At 42.7% G+C, this 20697-nt stretch overlaps 1 protein-coding gene across 4 annotated transcripts in view; it reads right to left on the bottom strand.

Moving 5' to 3' along the window:
- Positions 1-768: 768 nt before the first annotated feature.
- Positions 769-20697, bottom strand: part of PRDM4 (PR/SET domain 4) — a 30939-nt gene continuing 11010 nt past the window's right edge. For all 4 annotated transcript variants that reach the window (XM_044281199.1, XM_044281200.1, XM_044281202.1 and 1 more), the window contains 7 exons: positions 17532-17681; positions 6375-6493; positions 6013-6098; positions 5807-5934; positions 3718-4026; positions 3285-3453; positions 769-1190 (listed from right to left, as the gene is read on the bottom strand). In XM_044281199.1, the coding sequence (XP_044137134.1) occupies positions 902-1190; positions 3285-3453; positions 3718-4026; positions 5807-5934; positions 6013-6098; positions 6375-6493; positions 17532-17681 (1250 nt within the window). In that variant the 3' untranslated portion in view covers positions 769-901. The remainder of the gene's footprint in view (positions 1191-3284; positions 3454-3717; positions 4027-5806; positions 5935-6012; positions 6099-6374; positions 6494-17531; positions 17682-20697) is intronic.

The following is a 20697-nucleotide window of genomic DNA, read 5'->3' on the forward strand; positions in this document are numbered from 1 at the left end:
GGCCGCTTCCGATGACGCGAGCGGGCCGCCGTTTGATGACGCTCATCAATGCGAACAGGCGGAGCGGAGAGCTGCCCTCTGGCGTACACATCACGTGCTCAACGGCGCTCTGCAGTTGACGCGGTTTGATGATGCAATGGAGATAAACAACATGCGCATTATGGACGACGCAACGCCATCACCTGTAAGGAGAAATGGACGACATAATTCCCCACAGGTGAATATGGGATTCTAGTCAGCTGATCTATGTGAGTAATTTGGATGACATCTAGCGATGGGTGGGTGTTACCTGCAGTCTCTGGATTTTACTGGTTGAGCAGTATAGTGGGCGTGTCTAATATGGGTATTTATATGCAGTGATTTTAATTGTTATACATGCTTGATAAAGGCTAGTCATAGCCGAAACGTCGCTGTTAATTTTATGCCTTGTCGTGAGGCGCTCGTTTGAATAAAGAGGATTTCGTGGATATGCTGCTGTGGCCTCCTACCTTTTCTGCAAGCAGGGAGGTCTGCCTCTTACAACACTAAGCTAAAAACTGATAGCTCCTCCTCTGCTGGCTATACACCTTCCAGCCTGGAGAGAGCATAACACTTTTTAGCCTAGTGTCTCCTCCTAGTGGCAGCAAGCAGGTATACCTACAGTTCTGTGTCCCCCATTGATACAAGCGAGACATATATATTCATTCTTGGTCTACTGCCCCTATGCATCTACATGCTAACTACATGCCTGGAGCAGCTGTAGATCTAAAATGAAGGGATATTTTGGAGTAGTGGTAGTCACTGGAGTCTGCCAGGACTTTTACATTTGGTTTATTTGTACAGACACCTCAGTATATACAGACTTGTGGAGAACACAGATCAGTCCAGATGCACACAATAAATAAAATAAATACAGTTTGTGTCATGTGTGCGACGACAGATGTGTGTCTGTAGTGAACACATTACAATCTGGGCTCACTAATTCTTCCTCCTCAGAATCCTCCTCTTCCTCATCTTGATCAGTAAGTGTGGTAGGGCTTGGGCCTTTGCAGATCTTGAGGTGTCTGGTGAGGTGGTATTTGGTGAGGAAGGCCTTTGAGCACTTTTCGCACACATAGTCCCGCTTGCCTTCATGAGAGTTGAGGTGTTTCTTCAGATGGTTCGTTCTACTGAAGTTCTTGTCACATTTTGGACACTTGATTTGACGTTCCCTGTTGGGGGAGAACACAAATTTCAGCTAAGTGGCAGTGATCTGAACAATGCCTGAACCTTAAGGCTGGGCTCACACATGACAGAATACCTGGATATTTACATGCAGAAAATCTGCAGCGTTGTGCAGTACCAGCAAAGTGGATGAGAATTAGGGCAGTTTTTTTTTTTTTACGGCGGCCAAGTCTAAGCGCTGCAGAAGTGCCGATCCGGGCTGTTTAACCCTGCGCCCACTGCATGTAAAGTGGTGACAGAGGGAGCGGACTCACTCTGTCTCCCATCAGCACCCCGAAAATAAGATTGCGGGGTGCTGATGTGTTGGGAAGCTTACCTTGCTTCCGTTCAGGGCCCCGAGCCTGTCTGCAGTTATCTCCAGCAGGCTGTGTCTCTCTGGCGCAGCCTGCTGGTCAATCTTTGAATAGCATTGCTATTGAAATGTAATGCATTATAGAGATAATGCATTACATTTTAAAAGCAATCAAAATACTGTATATTATAGTCCCCTTGTGGGACTTTTAAGTAGTAAAAAAAAATAGAAAAAAATACACATTTATTAAATAAATAAAAATTCCATAAAATAAAAAAATGCGCTTTTTTTTCATTGAAAATACGCTTTTCAATGAAAAAAATTGCTAAAAGAAAATATCCCCCATATGTTTGGTATTGCTGCGTCCGTAACGACCCGGACTACATAAATATTACATAAATTGTCCCCTATGGTGAACGCCGTAAAAAAATTAATAAAATTAAAATTCTAATTTATTCTTAGTTTCCACCAAAAGGAAACGTAATAACAAGCGATCAAAAAGCGGAATTTACTCCAAAATGATACCAATGAAAAATACAAGTTGTCCCTCAAAAATCAAGCCCTCACACAACTCCATAGAAAAAAAAAAAAAAAAAAAAAAAAAAAAGAAGTTATGGGTCTTGTGAAGTGGCAATACAAAATCGTTTTTTGTTAATAAAAGGGGTTTATTGGAAAAAAGTAGTAAAACTAAAAAAAAAAAAAAAAATATAAGTATTTAGTATCACTGTAATCGTACTGACCCAGATAATAAAGATATTATGTTATTTGTACCGAAAAATGAACGCCATAAAATTTATAATATAAAAACTCAGTGGCAGTATTGCTATTTTTCCCCATCTCCCTCCCAGAAAGTTAATAAAAGTTAATCAGAAAGTTATGTGTACCCCAAAATGGTGCCATTAAAAACGATAACTTGTCCCGTAAAAAACAAGCCCTCATAAAGCTATATAGACGGAAAAATAAAAAAGTTATAGCTCTTGGAATGAGACCATGAAAAAAGAAAGAAAAACGCTTGGTCATAAAGGCCCAAACAGGCTTGGTCACTAAGGGGTTAAACAAGTTCTCAAAACTCAATGTCTGATTCGGATCAAAACAATCTATTACGGGTAGGGATGAGCATTACAATGTACATGCTCTGATGAGCCAAAGTCAGTTATTTGCGAAGTCGTGTGAGACTTTGTTGAATAACTTCGGTAGTTGAAAACCACTTCAAAACTTGCAACCGAACTCGCCCTCAGTTCAATGGTACTAGTCGGAAACGAAGCAGAGTTTGGTCAAGTTTTCAAATATCAGCTACCAAAGTTATTCTACCAAAGTCTCGCACGACTTTGCGAAAAACTGACTTCAGCTTATTGGAGGCGGTATATTTTAATGGTGTACGGAGACGACTCTCCATACAGCATTGAAACAAATTTTTTAGCGAAGTGACTTCGGATGTAGCATCCAAAGCTTGCTAAACTCATCCCTAGAGGGGTCTCAATGGTGATATGACCCAGAAGTGACATGCTGCTTGGGCACATAGCAAAGCTGAGAGTAGTGATTGGCTGCAGAGACACACGTGACCTGGTTTGGAAGTTTACAGCAAGCTGCAACAGAATGGCAGGGAGTAGGTATGATTTTTTCAATGGGTACAATAGGCTTCTGCTGATATATAAGTAGAAAAAAAAAAAAAACAGGACACCCACTGTAAGTGAAATATAAAGCCACCTTGTATGGTATCCATCAACATCCACTGGATAAAGCTGTAACCTAGTGGTCATGGTGTTGTGCTTTTTCATAAGTTACTCACTGAGTATGAGTGAGGATGTGCTGCTTCAGGTCCTGTCTCCTCATGAACATTTTCTCGCAGAAGTCACATTTTAAATTCTTCTCCCCTACGTGGACAACCATGTGTGAGGCCAGGTGAGCTTTCTGGGTAAATAACTTCCCGCAGAGTACACAGCGATGATTCTTCTGTCCTGTGGTCAAAGGAAAATGTGTAAAGCTCTCTCCCTGCTGAAGGAGATGGGGTCAATAGAAAGTCTAGGAGCCCATCTTGATTCCTTCTCCTGCAACAAGGAGTGAGCACGCTGAGAACTTTATTCTCCTAGCTTTAGCGAGTGGTGGGGGTCTCAGCACTCAGCCTCCCACCGATGTCACTATGACATATCCAAAGTTTTTGTGAAAGTTCAATGACCCTGTAATTACAATACAGTGTTAGCAGAGCAGTGGTCAGGGCTAACCTGTGTGAATCCATAGATGAGTGCGCAGGTTGCTTGGATCACTGAAGGCTTTGCTGCAGAACTCACATTTGTGGGGCTTCATGCCCATATGCCCCATGTAATGCACATTAAGCTTGTAGGAGGACGAGAAGGAGCTGGGGCACACTGTGCACTTCCATTTCCGTTCTTTGCTGGGAGTCGCAGTCTGGCCGGTGTCCTCACTGCTGAGGTGGCTGTTAACGTGGCTGCTCAGGTGAGACTTGAACTCGGCGTAGGATAAGCATTCCTTCCCACAGTGACACAGCAGCATCTCCGGCTGCTCAGGTAAACCTGATACAAGCAAAAATTACAGGTAAGTTTACTGTGGTAGGTACACTGCAATTCAGATCAGTTTCTGGATCCCCACGAGTCTGGTATATTGGGGAAGGGGATGCTGAGTTAGTGCCTTCCTTGCAAATTAATGGCTGCGGCTTTCAAAAACTTTGAGGGTTTATTCACACAAAAGTTTTTTTTTGTTTTTTTTTGTTATAGTGTGCTGTCCGTTTTAAAACTTAACAGCACACGAACCCTTACAAGCCAGGAGGCTCTTCACACATCAAAGAAACTCACTGCATGTCTTAGGGTGCATTCACATGATCGTATAAATAGATCTGCATCCGTTCCGCAAATTTGCAGAACGGGTGCGGACCCATTAATTTCAATGGGGCCGCAAAAGATGCGGACAGCACACCATGTGCTGTCCGCATCCGTTGTTCCGTTCCGTGGCCCCGCAAAAAAGATAGAGCATGTTCTATTGTCCGCAACCAGCGGAACGCACACGGCCGGTATCCGGGTTTTGCGGACCGCTAAACAATTACGGTCGTGTGAATGCACCCTTACTCTGGTCCGTTTTTTGGAGAATCTGAGTAGCCGATTCAGTATGCAGTGAGGAAGAAAAAAAACGGAAAGCACATGGAAGACATCTGTTTCTCACAGGTCCGTTTGGTTGTGGACAGAAAATGAGACAACACTTTTGATTGTTATAAGCCAGAGAAATAGTTGTCCTCACTGTCCTTACACAGCATATTCTACGTGATCCTGGCACAAATAATCTTGTAGAAATCCTGTGGAAAATGGATTAATCTGCTGATCTGCTCCATTTTCATGTATAGACCGACTGAGAGCTCAGCTTAAAGGGGTTGTCTCACTTCAGCAAATGACATTTATCATGTAGATAAAGTTACTACAAGGCACTTACTAATGTATTGTGATTATCCATATTGCTTCCTTTGCTGGCTGGATTCATTTTCCATAACATTATACACTGCTCGTTTGCATGGTTACGACCACCCTGCAATCCAGCCGCAGTGGCCATGCTTCCACACTACAGGAATAGGTGGCATCTTAATTGCACTCCTGCGGTCCCGGGCCACCAGAAAGGCAGGCGCCTTCTCCTATAGTGTGCAAGCACGACCACCAATGCTGGATTGCAGGGTGACCCCTGGATATAAGCAGTGTATAACATGATGGAGAAATTAATCTATATCTTGCTGCTTTATGGCTATTTATAAGGGTTATTATACAGATGTAGTAATCATTAACTGTCTGCGCGCTACACTATTAGGGTCCACTCACACGACCGCAAAATGGATCCGGATCCGTTTCGCAGATCCAGACCGATTCATTTTCAACGGGGACGGAAAATATTCGGACAGCACACAGTGTGCTATCCGCATCCGCACTTCTGTTCTGCAAAAAATAGATCATGTCCTATTCTTGTCTGCAGACAAAATGCGGAACGCACATAGCCAGTCTCCTTGTTTTGCGGACAGGTGAATGGACCCTTGAAGAAGTGCTCTACACTATTTAAGGCAGTTGTTACACAATGTGTATGGACAGCACACAACGTGAATAGCACAGGGCGCTGCATTACTGGAGTAGGGCAGCATGGCAGTTAACAACTGCTACATCTGTATGGTCATATTTATTTCATGTGGTTCTGTAACTCCCAGGTTACAGGGTACTTTTTTAAGGACCATGGACTTGGTCGCCCATTGAACTGTAATCACTAGGGGTTCCAGCATTCCCTATAGCTCATATTAAGCTGTAGCATATAATGCAGATTAGTTACCCATCTGCTGAGCATAGTCCCGGCTGTAATAGAACAGCAGCTCCTCCTGTGCTGGGATGTCCCGGGTGGTGTAGAAGTAGATCTTCCCATTATGAGGATAAGCGACAAGATTCTGTTCATCCAGATTCCTTAAAACACAAAATAAGGATTATAATTATAGCTGCAGATCCAGGCGGGCTACAAGTGAGGGGCGATAGTCTGCATACCTGGCCTTCTGGACAAACATCATCCAGTTACATTCATGCTCGTCCGTCGTTATGATGCAGAACTCCATCACATTGTTGCTGTAAATCTGCAATAATTAAAAAGATTATTAAAAACTTGCCAGACTGATGAATGAAGATATTCCAGAACTCATAAGGTTGGTCACCAAGCTTTCCAAAACCCATGGATGACATAAATCTGTGATATGATAATCCCTCTCTGTTACTACTCAGCCTAAATAAGTTCCAGTCTTCACTGCAGTTTTGGAATTCGATTCATGGCCTATTAAGATCAGAATGACCAGAGATCATGTTCCCTAGAATATAAGGGGAAGTGTGAATCTATGATATGGTAAACGTCTTACCTTCCAGATGTGGTTAGCAGATTTATCTGTCCAGCCGGCAACTTCAAGAGATTGACTTTCTTGTCCTATTAAAGGTCCAAAGCAAGTCCGAACGGAAATACTCTCCTGCGTCCATACTCCTGCAAGAATCAATGGGCCAGATTTATCATTAGCTCAGGTCAGAATAATGGAGTGAAAAAGTCCCAAAAAAATGCGCAAACACTAAAACTGCGCACAAATTTGCGAGACTGCACTATGCTCACCAGTATTCTGAAAGTGGGCGTGTTTTCTTATGTAAATGAATCTCTAGACAGATTTACTATTGGGACTATTTCAAAAGTCGCAAAAAAGTCGCAATTTCACTCCAGTGAGGACCATGCTTATCTTATGAGACTTTTTAATAGAACATGCGACTTTTTCATAAAAACGTGCAACTTTTTCGTAAAGATGTGCGACTTTTGTAAAGCTGCTTACTGACGGATAAACTGCTACCGTCAAACCACATTTATTACAGTCTTAAAGGGCCGATCATAAATCTGACTTGGCTAAAACTGACTTTAGCCATATGTGAAAGTGGAGTGAGCTGTCAGAGTCATGATAAATCTGGCCCAATCAGTTTTAGATAAAACCATTGTTTAATTAAAGTAATCCAAATTCCTCCTCTGATAATTCCATTGGCTGCAGCCACAACTTGATGGAGCTAGCTTATTGCATACACTAAACTGTGTAAAGTAATTGACACGGAAGAGGACAAGAGGACACTATACAGCTACAGATGGATCTGGGTAGATTGGAGGCCTGGGCAGATAAGTGGAAGGTGAGGTTTAACACTGACAAATGTAAGGTTATGCACATGGGTAGGAATAATGCAAGTCACCCGTACATACAAAATGTAGATTCCCATGGTGAGAACATAGTCCTACCACTTTACAAATCATTAGTCAGACCACACATGGAGTACTATGTACAGTTCTGGTCTCCTGTGAACAAGGCAGACATAGCAGAGCTGGAGAGGGTTCAGAGGAGGGCAACTAAAAGTAATAACTGGAATGGGACAACTACAGTACCCTGAAAGATGATCAAAATTAGGGTTATTCACTTTAGAAAAAAGATGACTGAGGAGAGATCGAATTACTATGTATAAATATATCAGGGATCAGTAGAGACCTCTCCCATCATCTACAGTGCCTTGCAAAAGTATTCACCCCTCTTGACTTTTTTTGTATTTTGTTACATTACAGCCTTAAGTTCAATGTTTTGTTAATCTGAATTCTATGTGATAGATCAGAACACAATAGTCTAAGTTGGTGCAGTGAAATGAGAAAAATATATAAATAAAACTATTTGTTTAGAAATAGAAAACAGAAAATTGGCATGTGCGAAAAGCTCTGGTGCAACCAATTACCTTCAGAAGTCACATAATTAGTGAAATGATGTCCACCTGTGTGCAATCTAAGTGTCACATGATCTGTCATTACATATACACACTTTTTTTTTTTGAAAGGCCCCAGAGGCTGCAACACCTTAAGCAAGAAGCATCACTAACCAAAACACTGCCATGAAGACCAAGGACCTCTCCAAACAAGTAAGGGACAGTGTTGTTGAGTACAGGTCAGGGTTAGTTTATAAAAAAATATCTAAATCTTTGATGATCCCCAGGAGCACCATCAAATCTATCCTAACCAAATGGAAAGAACACGGCAGAACAGCAAACCTACCAAGAGATGGCCACCCACCAAAACTCAGACTGGGCAAGGAGGGCATTAACCACTTCAGCCCCCCTAGCTTAAACACCCTTAATGACCAGACCACGTTTTACAATTCTGCACTATACTACTTTCACCGTTTATTGCTCGGTCATGCAACTTACCACCCAAATGAATTTTACCTCCTTTTCTTCTCACTAATAGAGCTTTCATTTGGTGGTATTTCATTGCTGCTAACATTTTAACTTCTTTTGTTATTAATCGAAATTTAACAATTTTTGCAAAAAAATTACATTTTTCACTTTCAGTTGTAAAATAAAAAAAAATAAAAATAAAAACTACATCCATATATACATTTTTCGCTAAATTTATTGTTCTACATATCTTTGATAAAAAAAAAAAAAAAATGGTTTGGGTAAAAGTTATAGCATTTACAAACTATGGTACAAAAATGTGAATTTCCGCTTTTTGAAGCAGCTCTGACTTTCTGAGCACCTGTCATGTTTCCTGAGGTTCTACAATGCCCAGACAGTAGAAAAACCCCACAAATGACCCCATTTCGGAAAGTAGACACCCTAAGGTATTCGCTGATGGGCATAGTGAGTTCATAGAACTTTTTATTTTTTGTCACAAGTTAGCGGAAAATGATGATTTTTTTTTTTTTTTTTTTTTTTTTTTTTTTCCTTACAAAGTCTCATATTCCACTAACTTGTGACAAAAAATAAAAACTTCCATGAACTCACTATGCCCATTATGAAATACCTTGGGGTGTCTTCTTTCCAAAATGGGGTCACTTGTGGGGTAGTTATACTGCCCTGGCATTTTAGGGGCCCAAATGCGTGCAAAGTAGTTTGAAATCAAAATGTACAAAAAATGGCCTGTGAAATCCAAAAGGTGCTCTTTGGAATGTGGGCCCCTTTGCCCACATAGGCTGCAAAAAAGTGTCAAACATCTGGTATCGCCGTACTCAGAAGAAGTTGGGCAATGTGTTTTGGGGTGTCTTTTTACATATACCCATGCTGGGTGAGAGAAATATCTCGGCAAAATACAACTTTTCCCTTTTTTTTAATACAAAGTTGGCATTTGACCAAGATATTTATCTCACCCAGCATGGGTATATGTAAAATGACACCCCAAAACACATTCCCCAACTTCTCCTGAGTACGGTGATACCACATGTGTGACACTTTTTTGCAGCCTAGATGCGCAAAGGTGCCCAAATTCCTTTTAGGAGGGCATTTTGAGACATTTGGATCCCAGACTTCATCACACGCTTTAGGGCCCCTAAAAATCCAGGGCAGTATAAATACCCCACATGTGACCCCATTTTGGAAAGAAGACACCCCAAGGTATTCAATGAGGGGCATGGCGAGTTCATAGAATTAATTTTTTGGGGGCACAAGTTAGCGGAAATTGTATTTTTTTTTTTCTCACAAAGTCTCACTTTCAGCTAACTTGGGACAAAAATTTAAATCTTTCATGGACTCAATATGCCCCTCAGCGAATAACTTGGGGTGTCTTCTTTCCAAAATGGGGTCCTTTGTGGGGTGTTTGTACTGCCCTAGCAATTGAGGGTCTCCGCAATCATTACATGTATGGCCAGCATTAGGAGTTTCTGCTATTAACCTTATATTGAGCATACAGGTAATGAGATTTTTTTTTTTTTCCGTTCAGCCTCTGGGCTGAAAGAAAAAATGAACGGCACAGATTTCTTCATTCACATCACATCGATCACTGTGGATGAAAAAATCTCTGCCAAAAAAAGAGGGGAAAGACGTCTGCCAGGACATAGGAGCTCCGCCCAACATCCATACCCACTTTGCCCTGGCAAACCCGATTTCTCCATTCACATCAATCAATGTGGATGAATAAATCATTGCCGGGATTTTTTTTTTTTTATATATATACAAAGTGTTTGCCAAAGCATAGGAACACCGCCGCCTCCTCAGCTCATAAGCCTCGGCAAACGTATTTTTTACTGCAGAGGAGAAATCTTGTCTTGCAGCGCCGCATACACCGACTTTTGTGTAATCTGACAGCAGCGCAATGCTTCTGTCAGAATGCACATAGGTGCTGCAGCTAGTCGATTGGTTGGTCCACCTGGAAGGTAAAAAAAAAAAGAAAACAAAAAAGAAAAAACCAGGCCGCAACGCAATAAATTTTATTAACGTTATAACATTTGAACAGAACATATAAACTTTATTTAACTTTTTGAACTGAACGTTAACTTTTTTGCTTACTGGTGATTTTTTTTTTTTTTTTTTCCTTTATAGGACAAACCTCTCCTTCCCCATGGGACAATGTGCAAAGCGCAAATCGCCCAGAGATGTGGCGAAGTACATTATGCACTTTGTCCCAGGTGAAAGGAGAGGTTTGCAGCAGCTGTGTGTGAATGGGCCCTAATAGCCCTGTGTACCTGTCCTGTGAGATGTGATCCCTATGCTAAGTGTACCTGTGTATGGTACTTCCACTAAGCATAGGGCAGGGTGGTCAGGGCAGTCAGGACAGAAATAGCAGGTGTCACGCCTTATTCCACTCCTGCTACAGACACGACATATTTTTCGGGGTGAGGGTTGGGTTGAGGTACCAGCAACGACATTGGGGAAATGTCGCTCGTGTAGACTGCTAACTACACTGGTGGATGGGGCCACGGAACCTTCTGGATACAGGAGGTTCTCGATGATCTCTTCCTGAAATTTGAGGAAGGATCCTGTTCTCCCAGCCTTACTGTAGAGAACAAAACTATCATATGCAGCCAATTGAATCAAATATACAGACACCTTCTTATACCAGCGTCTGGTGCGTCGGGAAACTAAATACGGAGACAACATCTGGTCATTGAAGTCCACCCCTCCCATGTGAAGGTTATAGTCGAGGACTGAGAGGGGCTTTTCAATGACACTGGTTGCCCGTTCTATTTTTATTGTCGTGTCTGCGTGAATGGAGGAGAGCATGTAAACGTCACGCTTGTCTCTCCATTTCACCGCAAGCAGTTCTTCATTACACAAGGCAGCCCTCTCCCCCCTTGCAAGACGGGTGGTAACGAGCCGTTGGCTGCTGTGGCACCGCGCGAACTAGTTGCGCGGGCTTCCCCCAATCTGTTCTAGGAACAAATGCCTGAAGAGGGCCACACTTGTGTAGAAATTGTCCACATAAAGATGATACCCCTTGCCAAATAAGGGTGACACCAAGTCCCAGACTGTCTTCCCACTGCTCCCCAGGTAGTCAGGGCAACCGACCGGCTCCAGGGTCTGATCTTTTCCCTCATAGATCCGAAATTTGTGGGTATAGCCTTTGGCCCTTTCACAGAGCTTATACAATTTGACCCCATACTGGGCGCGCTTGCTTGGGATGTATTGTTTGAAGCCAAGGCGCCCGGTAAAATGTATAAGGGACTCGTCTACGCAGATGTTTTGCTCAGGGGTATACAAATCTGCAAATTTCTGGTTGAAGTGGTCTATGAGGGGCCGAATTTTGTAGAGCTGGTCAAAAGCTGGGTGGCCTCTGGGACGGGAGGTGGTGTTGTCGCTAAAGTGCAGGAAACGCAGGATGGTCTCAAATCGTGTCCTGGACATAGCAGCAGAGAACATGGGCATGTGATGAATTGGGTTCGTGGACCAATATGACCACAATTCATGCTTTTTGGTTAGACCCATGTTGAGGAGAAGGCCCAGAAAAATTTTAATTTCGGAAACTTGGACTGGTTTCCACCGGAAAGGCTGGGCATAAAAGCTTCCCGGGTTGGTGGATATAAATTGAGTGGCATAGCGATTTGTTTCTGCCACGACTATGTCCAAGAGCTCCGCAGTCAAGAACAGCTCAAAAAATCCCAGTGCCGAACCGATCTGAGCTGTCTCAAGCCGAACTCCAGACTGGGCAGTGAAAGGGGGAACTACAGGTGCGGCTGAAGTTGGGGACTGCCAATTCGGGTTTGCCAGCACCTCAGGGACTCTAGGGGCTCTACGGGCCTGTCTGTGCGGTGGCTGCGACGGGGTAACTATTGCACGTGCCACCGTACCAGCTTCAACTGCCCTTCTGGTGCTCGTCACTTCACCATGTTGTACGGCAGTGCTGGTACTAGGTCCAGGATGGGCTGCGCTGCTGGTGTATGCCTCACCATGTAATCTGACAGCGCCAGCCCCACTCTGCTGCCCTTGAAGCTGATCCTGTGCAACCTGTGGTCTAGCGACACGGGGCCGGGTACGCCTGGTGCTATCAGGGACCTCAGCCTCCTCGTCCGAACTTTGGGTCAGACTGCCACTGCTTTCTACAGGTTCATATTCTGACCCACTAGATTCATCAGATGAGGGTTCCCAATCCTCATCCGACTGGGTCAGAAGCCTGTAGGCCTCTTCAGAAGAATACCCCCTGTTTGACATTTGGACTACTAAATTTAGGGGTATTCCCTGAGACTACCCAAGAAAAAAAGCAAGCCTGTCTTACAAATGGGAGGCTAGCGAAGTACCGGAGGCCGCTGCGATTGATAAAAAATATCAAAACTGATTTTTTTATCGCCGCAGCACTTGTAAAGTGATTGTGCAGTGATCAAAACATTTTTTATATTTTTTGTCACTGCGGCGGGGCGGGCGTGGGTGAACGCACGTGTGGGCGACCGATCAGGCCTGATCGGGCAAACACTGCGTTTTGGGTGGAGGGCGAGCTAAGGTGACACTAATACTATTATAGATCTGACTGTGATCAGTTTTGATCACTTACAGATACTATAAAAGTACAAAAGGTGATTAGTGATACGCTAATCAGCGAATAAGTGACTGCGGTGCGGTGCGGTGGGCTGGGCGCTAACCGACGCTAACTACCTAACCAAGGGGCCTAAACTATCCTAAAACCTATCAGTCAATACCAGTGAAAAAAAAAAAGTGACAGTTTACACTGATCACTTTTTTCCCTTTCACTAGGTGATTGACAGGTGCAAGAAGGGGTGATCAAGGGGTTAATTGGGGTGCTGGGGGGTGATCTGGGGCTAAGGTGTAGTGTTTGGTGCTACTCACTGTGATGCCTGCTCCTCTGCTGAGACCAACTGACGAAAAGGACCAGCAGAGGAGCAGGGAAGCCATTTAACACCTTATATTTATAAATATAAGGTGTTAGATGGCTTCTGATTTGAGTTTTTGAAAATCGCCAGCCTGCCAGCGATGATCATTGGCTGGCAGGCTGGTGACGAAATTGTTCTTCAACTTTTGCCCGGCCCGCAATGCCCATGCGCGGGTCGGCTCAGACCGAAATCTCGGGTCTCGCGAGATGACACACGGATGCGTCCAGGAGGAATGAATCGACCGCTGCCTGGACGCATCCGTGCGTTAGGCGGTCTTAAGGTAGTTAACCCCTTAAGGACACAGCCCTATTTCACTTTCAGGACCAGGCCATTTTTTGCAAATCTGACCAGTGTCACTTTAAGTGCTGATAACTTTTAAACGCTTTTACTTACCCATGCCGTTTCTGAGATTCTTTTTTCGTCACATATTGTACTTCATGACACTGCTAAAATTGGGTCAAAAAAGTAAATTTTTTTGCATAAAAAAAATACCAAAATTTACCAAGAATGTGGAAAAATTTGCAAATTTCAAAGTTTCAGTTTCTCTACTTCTGTAATACATAGTAATACCCCCAAAAATTGTGATGATGTTACATTCCCCATATGTCTACTTTATGTTTGTATCATTTTGGGAATGATATTTTATTTTTTGGGGATGTTACATAGCTTAGAAGTTTAGAAGCAAATTTAGAAATTTTTCAGAAATGTTCCAAATCCCACTTTTTATGGACCAGTTCAGGTCTGAAGTCACTTTGCAAAGCTTACATAATAGAAACCATCCAAACAAAAAAAATATTCTAGAAACTACACCCCTCAAGGTATTCAATACTGATTTTACAAACTTTGTTAACCCTTTCGGTCTTCCACAAGACTTAATGGCAAATGGACAAAAAAAAATATAAGAATTTAGATTTTTTTGGAAAATATTCCAATATCATCAATTTTTTCCAGGAAAAAAGCAAGGGTTAACTGCCAAACAAAACTCAATATGGGTTGCCCTGATTCTGTAGTTTGCAAAAACACCCCATATGTGGTCCTAAACTACTGTTTGGCCAAACGGGAGGACATAGGAGGGGGGAACACCATATGGGTTTTGGAAGGCAGATTTTGCAGGACTGGTTTTGTTTAAACCATGTCCCATTTCAAAACAACAACAAATACAGGTGCACTCTGTGGTCTCACTAAACCCGTGTGTTAGGTCCCGGGCTACTTGAGAAACCTTGACGTGGTGCCCGGGCTTAGACATGTTCTACACCGTAGGACATGTTGACTAATCTCTCAATTTTAAAATCAGTTTGAGGGTTTAGTGAGACCGCAGAGTGCACCTGTATTTGTTGTTGTTTTGTTATATTGTTATATTGATTATTACATCCGCACTTGTTACCTTGTGTGAGATGTCTATTGTGGTACTTGTGGTTCGCCGCGGGCATCCTCCACCGTATGCATTTTGCTGGGGATCGCCATTAGCAACGGGCCACAAGTGCAGGATTTGCTCCCCTATATATATGCACGACTGCATGTGGGTTTGAGCACCTCCTGCTAATGCCACCTTGTCTTTTTTGGTTTGCCCATTTCAAGCCCCCCTTGCACCCCTAGAATAGAAATTCCCAAAAAGTGAATCCATCTAAGAAAGTACACCCCTCAAGGTATTCAAAACTGGATTTACAAACTTTGTTAACCCTTTAGGTGTTCCACAAGAGTTAATGGCAAATGGAGAAACAATTTTGGAATTTAAATTTTTTGGGAAATTTTTCATTTTAACCCTTACTTTATTACTGGAAAACATGGGTTAACAGCCAAACAAAACTCAATATGGGTTGACCTGATTCTGTAGTTTGCAGAAACACCCCATATGTGGTCGTAAACTACTATTTGGCTAAACGGCAGGACATAGAAGAAGGGTAACGCTATATGGTTTTTGGAAGGCAGGTTTTGCTGTACTGGTTTATTTACAACATGTACCCTTTCAAGCCCCCTGATGCACCCCTAGAGTAGAAACTCCATAAGAGTGACTCCATCTAGGAAACTACGGGATAAGGTGGTTGTTGTTTCGCGACTATTTTAGGGGTAAATATGATTTTTGGTTGCTCTATATTACACTTTTTTGAGGCAAGGTAACAAAAAATTTAAATTCCAAAATAGTTTCTACATTCGCTATTTAGTTTTGTGGAACACCTAAAGGGTTAAAGTTTGTAAAGTAACTTTTGAATACCTTGAGGGGTGTAGTTTTTTAGATAGGGTCACTTTTTTGGAGTTTCTAGTCTAGGCTATATCAGGGGGGGCTTCAAATGGGACATGGTGTCAAAAAAACCAGTCCATCAAAATCAGCCTTCCAGAAACCATATGGCGTTCCCTTCGTTCTATGCCCTACCATGTGGCTATATAGCCATTTACGACCACATATGGGGTGTTTCTGCAAACTACAGAATCGGGGCAATAAATATTTAGTTTTGTTTGGCTGTTAACCCTTGCTTTATTACCGGAAAAAAAGGATTCAAATGGAAATTTTGCCAAAAAATTGGTGTTTTGGCATCGTTTTTATTTTATATTTTGAACGCTGTTCATCCGAGGGGTTTGGTCAAATGTTATTTTTATAGGGCAGATTCTTACGGACGCGGCGATACCTAATATGCTTACATTTTAGAATTTATTTAGATTTTACACTATATTATCATTTTAGGAACCCCCCAAAAATATTTTTGTATCTCCATAGCCTGGGAGCTACATTTATTTTATTTTTTTGTTGGGCGACTATCTAATGTAGGGGCTAATTTTTTGCTTGAGATGGCGGTTATATTGGCACTAATTGGGGGCGCATATGACATTTTGATCGCTCGCTATCACACTTTTTGTGATGTTAGGTGACAAAAAAATGGCTTTTTTTAACACTTTTTTATTTTTTTTATTTACGCTGTTCATTTTTATAGAGAAGATTTTTACGGACGCGGCGATGCCCAATATGTATGGCTCTCAGACTTTGGAGACACTAAGCAGGCATCCTCAAACTGTGGCCCTCCAGATGTTGTAAAACTACAATTCCCACCATGCCCTGCTAATGGCTGTAGGTTGTCTGGGCATGCTGGGAGTTATAGTTTTACAACATCTGGAGGACCGCAGTTTGAGGATGCCTGCACTAAACCTAATATTTTTTGGGGAAAAAAATTGTTTCTGCGTCTCCAAAGTCTGAGAGCCATGTTCTCTAGGGGACTGTTGAGGATTATAAAAATGTTGTACTCCATAGAAGTGTGATACTCCCTGAAGCAATCGATAACGCAGAGGCCTGGATGATCGGGGCTAGTGTCACATTGAGTGGTGGTGTCCTTCCATATCCCCCTCCTGTGACACACTCTGCATCTTTTTTGGGTTCGTCCCTTCTTTCCAGTATGGGGGACCACACCTGGAAAATGTTGGCAAGGGACGATCCGGGCGCCTCCAATTCCCAAGGTACTCCGGCCTGCTCTTTCCCGGTCTGAAAAGATCAGGTCCTTGAGGACTGCCTCATAGAATTGGAGGAATGTCCCTGTGCTGCCAGCGCTTCGGAATAGTACAAAAGCGTTGTACAAGGCAACCTGTACCAAGTAGACCGCAACTTTAGGTAGGCGGCAAGTGGCAGGAGCCTGGTGAGGACTGTGCTGCAGGGTGCTGATGCGCACCTCTCTCCCTGCACCAATGAGCACCCTGGAGAGCAGGCATCAGCACCACGGCCAGCACTGCCTCTCCAAATCTTCGTACTGCGATTGGTGGTGTGTAATCACGCCACCGATCGCAGTCTTTTTCCGGTTCATCGGGTCACCGAAGACCCGAATGGACCGGAAACGCAGCAAACCGCAGGTCTGAATTGACCTGCAGTTTTCTGCGATCGCCGAAAAAAAAACTCCCAGGCTGTGAGCTGCGATTGGCCAGCGCTGCAGCTTAGGAAAAGGAGACGCCCACAGGACAAGGGAAGACCCGCCTACTATAACTTATGGAGCAAAGGTACCGGAGCCTATAACGGGAGAACGGAGCAGCGCCCGGGGATAATAGTAAGTGCAGTGAGATCCCCGGACGCCGCTCTATATGGCAGCATACTCAGTTCACAAAGTTTATACAAGTGAAAGGTCCTCTTTAAGTGGGGAAAACCTCGCAGGTTTTTTTTTTTGCCTTCCTCTGGATCAACTTGCAGGATAACAGGCCGAACTGGATGGACAAATGTCTTTTTTTCGGCCTTATGTACTATGTTTATCAGAAAGTCAATGTACTATATAAACAGTATGCAGTAAGCTCCCCCTAGTGGTGGCTGCAGGTAGACAGAATTTTATCATTTAAATGTATGGGGATTTGGAGTTCTAAATTCCGATTGACTCCTTAAAAACCAAGAAGACCTCTAAAATGTAAAATTCTTGCCAATGTCATAAATTACAGCTTTAACTCATTTCTTACCTACTTCTGCTTCTGTCACCGACTGTCCCAGCACCAGCTGCTTGGGAAGCGACAGGCGCGCCCGGCTCTCAATGGGGTTGTCTGGTATGAAGGTGACTGGGCCGTGCTCAGGGCAGTCAGAGGGATACGCCCGGTTACACAAAGTACACCCTGCAAACAGAGGTAAAAAAAAACACTGAATACCACATTGTAGGCAGCAATTAACCCCTTCAGGACAACCTATTTGTTTCCCTCTCATCATTCCAGAATAACTTTTTTTTTTCTCTCCATTTTTACATTAACAGTGATAAAGAACTTTGTTCTCTTTTTTTCAGCAGGGCAAGTTGTCTTTTCTACATATACTGTTTTTACAGTCTTACTTTTCATTTCATTTTCTGTCATGTTTTTTGTTCTTTGCTGACTACAATAAAGCTTATGATATCTACAGTATGTGCTGTGATGGTGAAGGGGATACCAAATATGTGGGGTTATGTAGCGTTGTGTAGTTTAGTTTTTTTTCCTACAAAGGAACTTACATTTAATAGTATCCTTATGCCCAATTCACATTGTTTTTTTTGCTGGTGAAAGTTGCCGCTGAACCTTTCAAAAAGTCACCGGCAGCACTGAATCTACCTTCTGTTGTTTTCAATGGGAAGCTGTGCTGCACTTCATGAAATTGCAGTTTATAGCCACTAAAGGGATATATGTGACTCCATTTTATCTGTTCTAACAATATGTATTGTGATAGCATCTTGTTCATGCACTGTTTCAAGTTCCCCACTGGAATTTGGGTTTCTTTCTCTGTCCTTGGACAGTTTCTTGAAATTCCTCATTTCTAGTGAAGACAGTCACGCTTTACAAGGTCATTCCGGCTTAATGTTTACCAGCCTATATGTGTCTACATATGATTGGTCAATGCTGTTACTATGAAAATTATACTCTCTGCCTAATAAAAGGCTGAACTGAAGGACAATAAAATCAGAGTGAATTTGAACAGACACGTGTTTGTGTTATATCTGACAAGTTCATTCTCCTGGCGCCAGATAAGACTTAACCCAAGCTGACCACCGAAGTCCAGTACCAGGGGTACATACAAAAGGGTCCAATTTCCTTACAGATCTGGGGGCTCGTGTCCAGGATCGAGAGGGTCATCCTCGGGTCCAGTGAGAAAGACATCGATTTTGTCCTCCGTCTGATCCGAGGGGACTGGCCACGTCTCAACCCAAGTAAGTTGAACCATCTACTTAAAGACTTTGGGAGGTTGCTGTGTCAGGGACACAGGCGACAAGGGAGCCAAAGGTGATTAAAAGGGGACTCCAGGAGTCCACATCACCACAGATAGATGAAAGTGCACTAAAAAATACTGTTCAGGGAACAGAAGATTACAAGCTTGGATTAACTCTTATATATATATCCATAGAAAAGGTCAGGCAGCACTCCTCAATATGCAGCTGTAGCTGTAGCGGTGCCTGCAGTGATCCCTCGATGCAGGACCGGGTAAATAACACAGAAAATCCGCGGCACTCCTTGAAGTAAAAAACTTGCAATTTATTCACACATGTCAGAAAAGACAACGTTTCGGTTCTCTCACAGAACCTTTTTTAAGTCAGGTGCCACCTGACTTGAAAAAGGTTCTGTGAGAGAACCGAAACGTTGTCTTTTCTGACATGTGTGAATAAATTGCACGTTTTTTACTTCAAGGAGTGCCGTGGATTTTCTGTGTTATATAGTATAAGTGTCTTAGAAGTGATAAGATTATCTGTCTGTGTGAGATATTGACTGGGTGGTAAGTGTACGGTCACATCCCACTGTTAATTCATTCTGTTTTCACCGCTGGTAACGTGTAAAATAGTTTTTGTTGTGGAGGACCGCTAGACGCCCCACTTCTTCGGCTAGGAGAAATCCATTGACCCGGAGATAATGAACGCAAGTGGCGGTTCAAAGCAGCAATAGTCGATAGGGGTTCAAAGGATACAGAGAGACATTAAGATACGATTCCGTTGATCAGTTGACAGGATTTGCCGGAGCCTTTACGGTTCAGTACAGCCAGTCCTGACAGCGATTGTCTCGCTTATTCTTTGAACTGAGAATACCAACATGGGAGGAGAAGGGTCAAAAACAGATTACCCCAAACCTGAGACGGGAGAAACATGTAAAGTTTATGTTGCACGGTGTAGTCCCACAAATTACTTCCTAGTTAACCCATGGGTAGACAATTTGGCAGGATGTGATATTAATGGAGAATTGAAAGTTAAAATGTGAAAAAGAATGTTACAGAGAAAGTGTAGCCCCAGACAGCAGGTCGCCTGGCTGGCAACAGGGATGAAAATCTGTAAGAATCTGTGAAGTTAGAGCTTACAGACTGTGGATATCAGAACCCCTGTGATGGTGAAGGGGGGGATCTAATGAGTGAGAAAACAGAGCAGTGTCAGGAAGTTAATTGATGGCACTAGCAAGAAAGAACGTGCCCCAGTGTCTGCAATCAGAAAGGCGCTTGTGTTAAATGTTCAGAAATTAACAGTTTTGTTACACTAATGATATGTGTGTATTTAAAAAGGGAAGACCCATAGCCCTAGCATTAGAGATTAGAGCAGTAAAAGATGGTCAGTTAATGGATAAGTACTGTACCTAGTGTGAGCCACAGATATTCACTTCCCCTGCATTAACATAGAAACATTCCTGATATAAGAGAAGCAGGCAAAAAAAAAGGGGGAGGGAATCATGCAGAGTAAGTGATGTTATATGTGTAATAACATTATACAAGAGGAAGAATTGTTCAATAATTTTCTTTCTTCTTTCCCAAGCAGTGTAATGTGGGAATCTAGCTTTTAACAAAATTATTATATATGTGCAACACTAACTAAGACCACCTGACATACAAGATGATTTGGGTTTAACAAAATTACTGTAGGATTATAACATGTATATTGTTTTCTTATCAGAGTTGATTAATCACAGAGTGAAGACCAGAAGACATTGGAAAACACAGTACAACAGCGACATATAGACCATCAGCAATTCTGGGTGTGGTGTGGCTGTTTCCAGTAAAGCTGTGTTTGTTTATGCTGCAAGTTTTTGGGATGAAAGAAAGAAAACTGTGTGGCTGGTTTGGAAGACATAAATGATTCAGTGGAATGTGAATGGGTGTGGCTTTAAGTTGTAGTTGAGTCAAAAATGTGTGAAGACT

Source organism: Bufo gargarizans, chromosome 2 (assembly GCF_014858855.1).
Source record: "Bufo gargarizans isolate SCDJY-AF-19 chromosome 2, ASM1485885v1, whole genome shotgun sequence".
Taxonomy (NCBI): domain Eukaryota; kingdom Metazoa; phylum Chordata; class Amphibia; order Anura; family Bufonidae; genus Bufo; species Bufo gargarizans.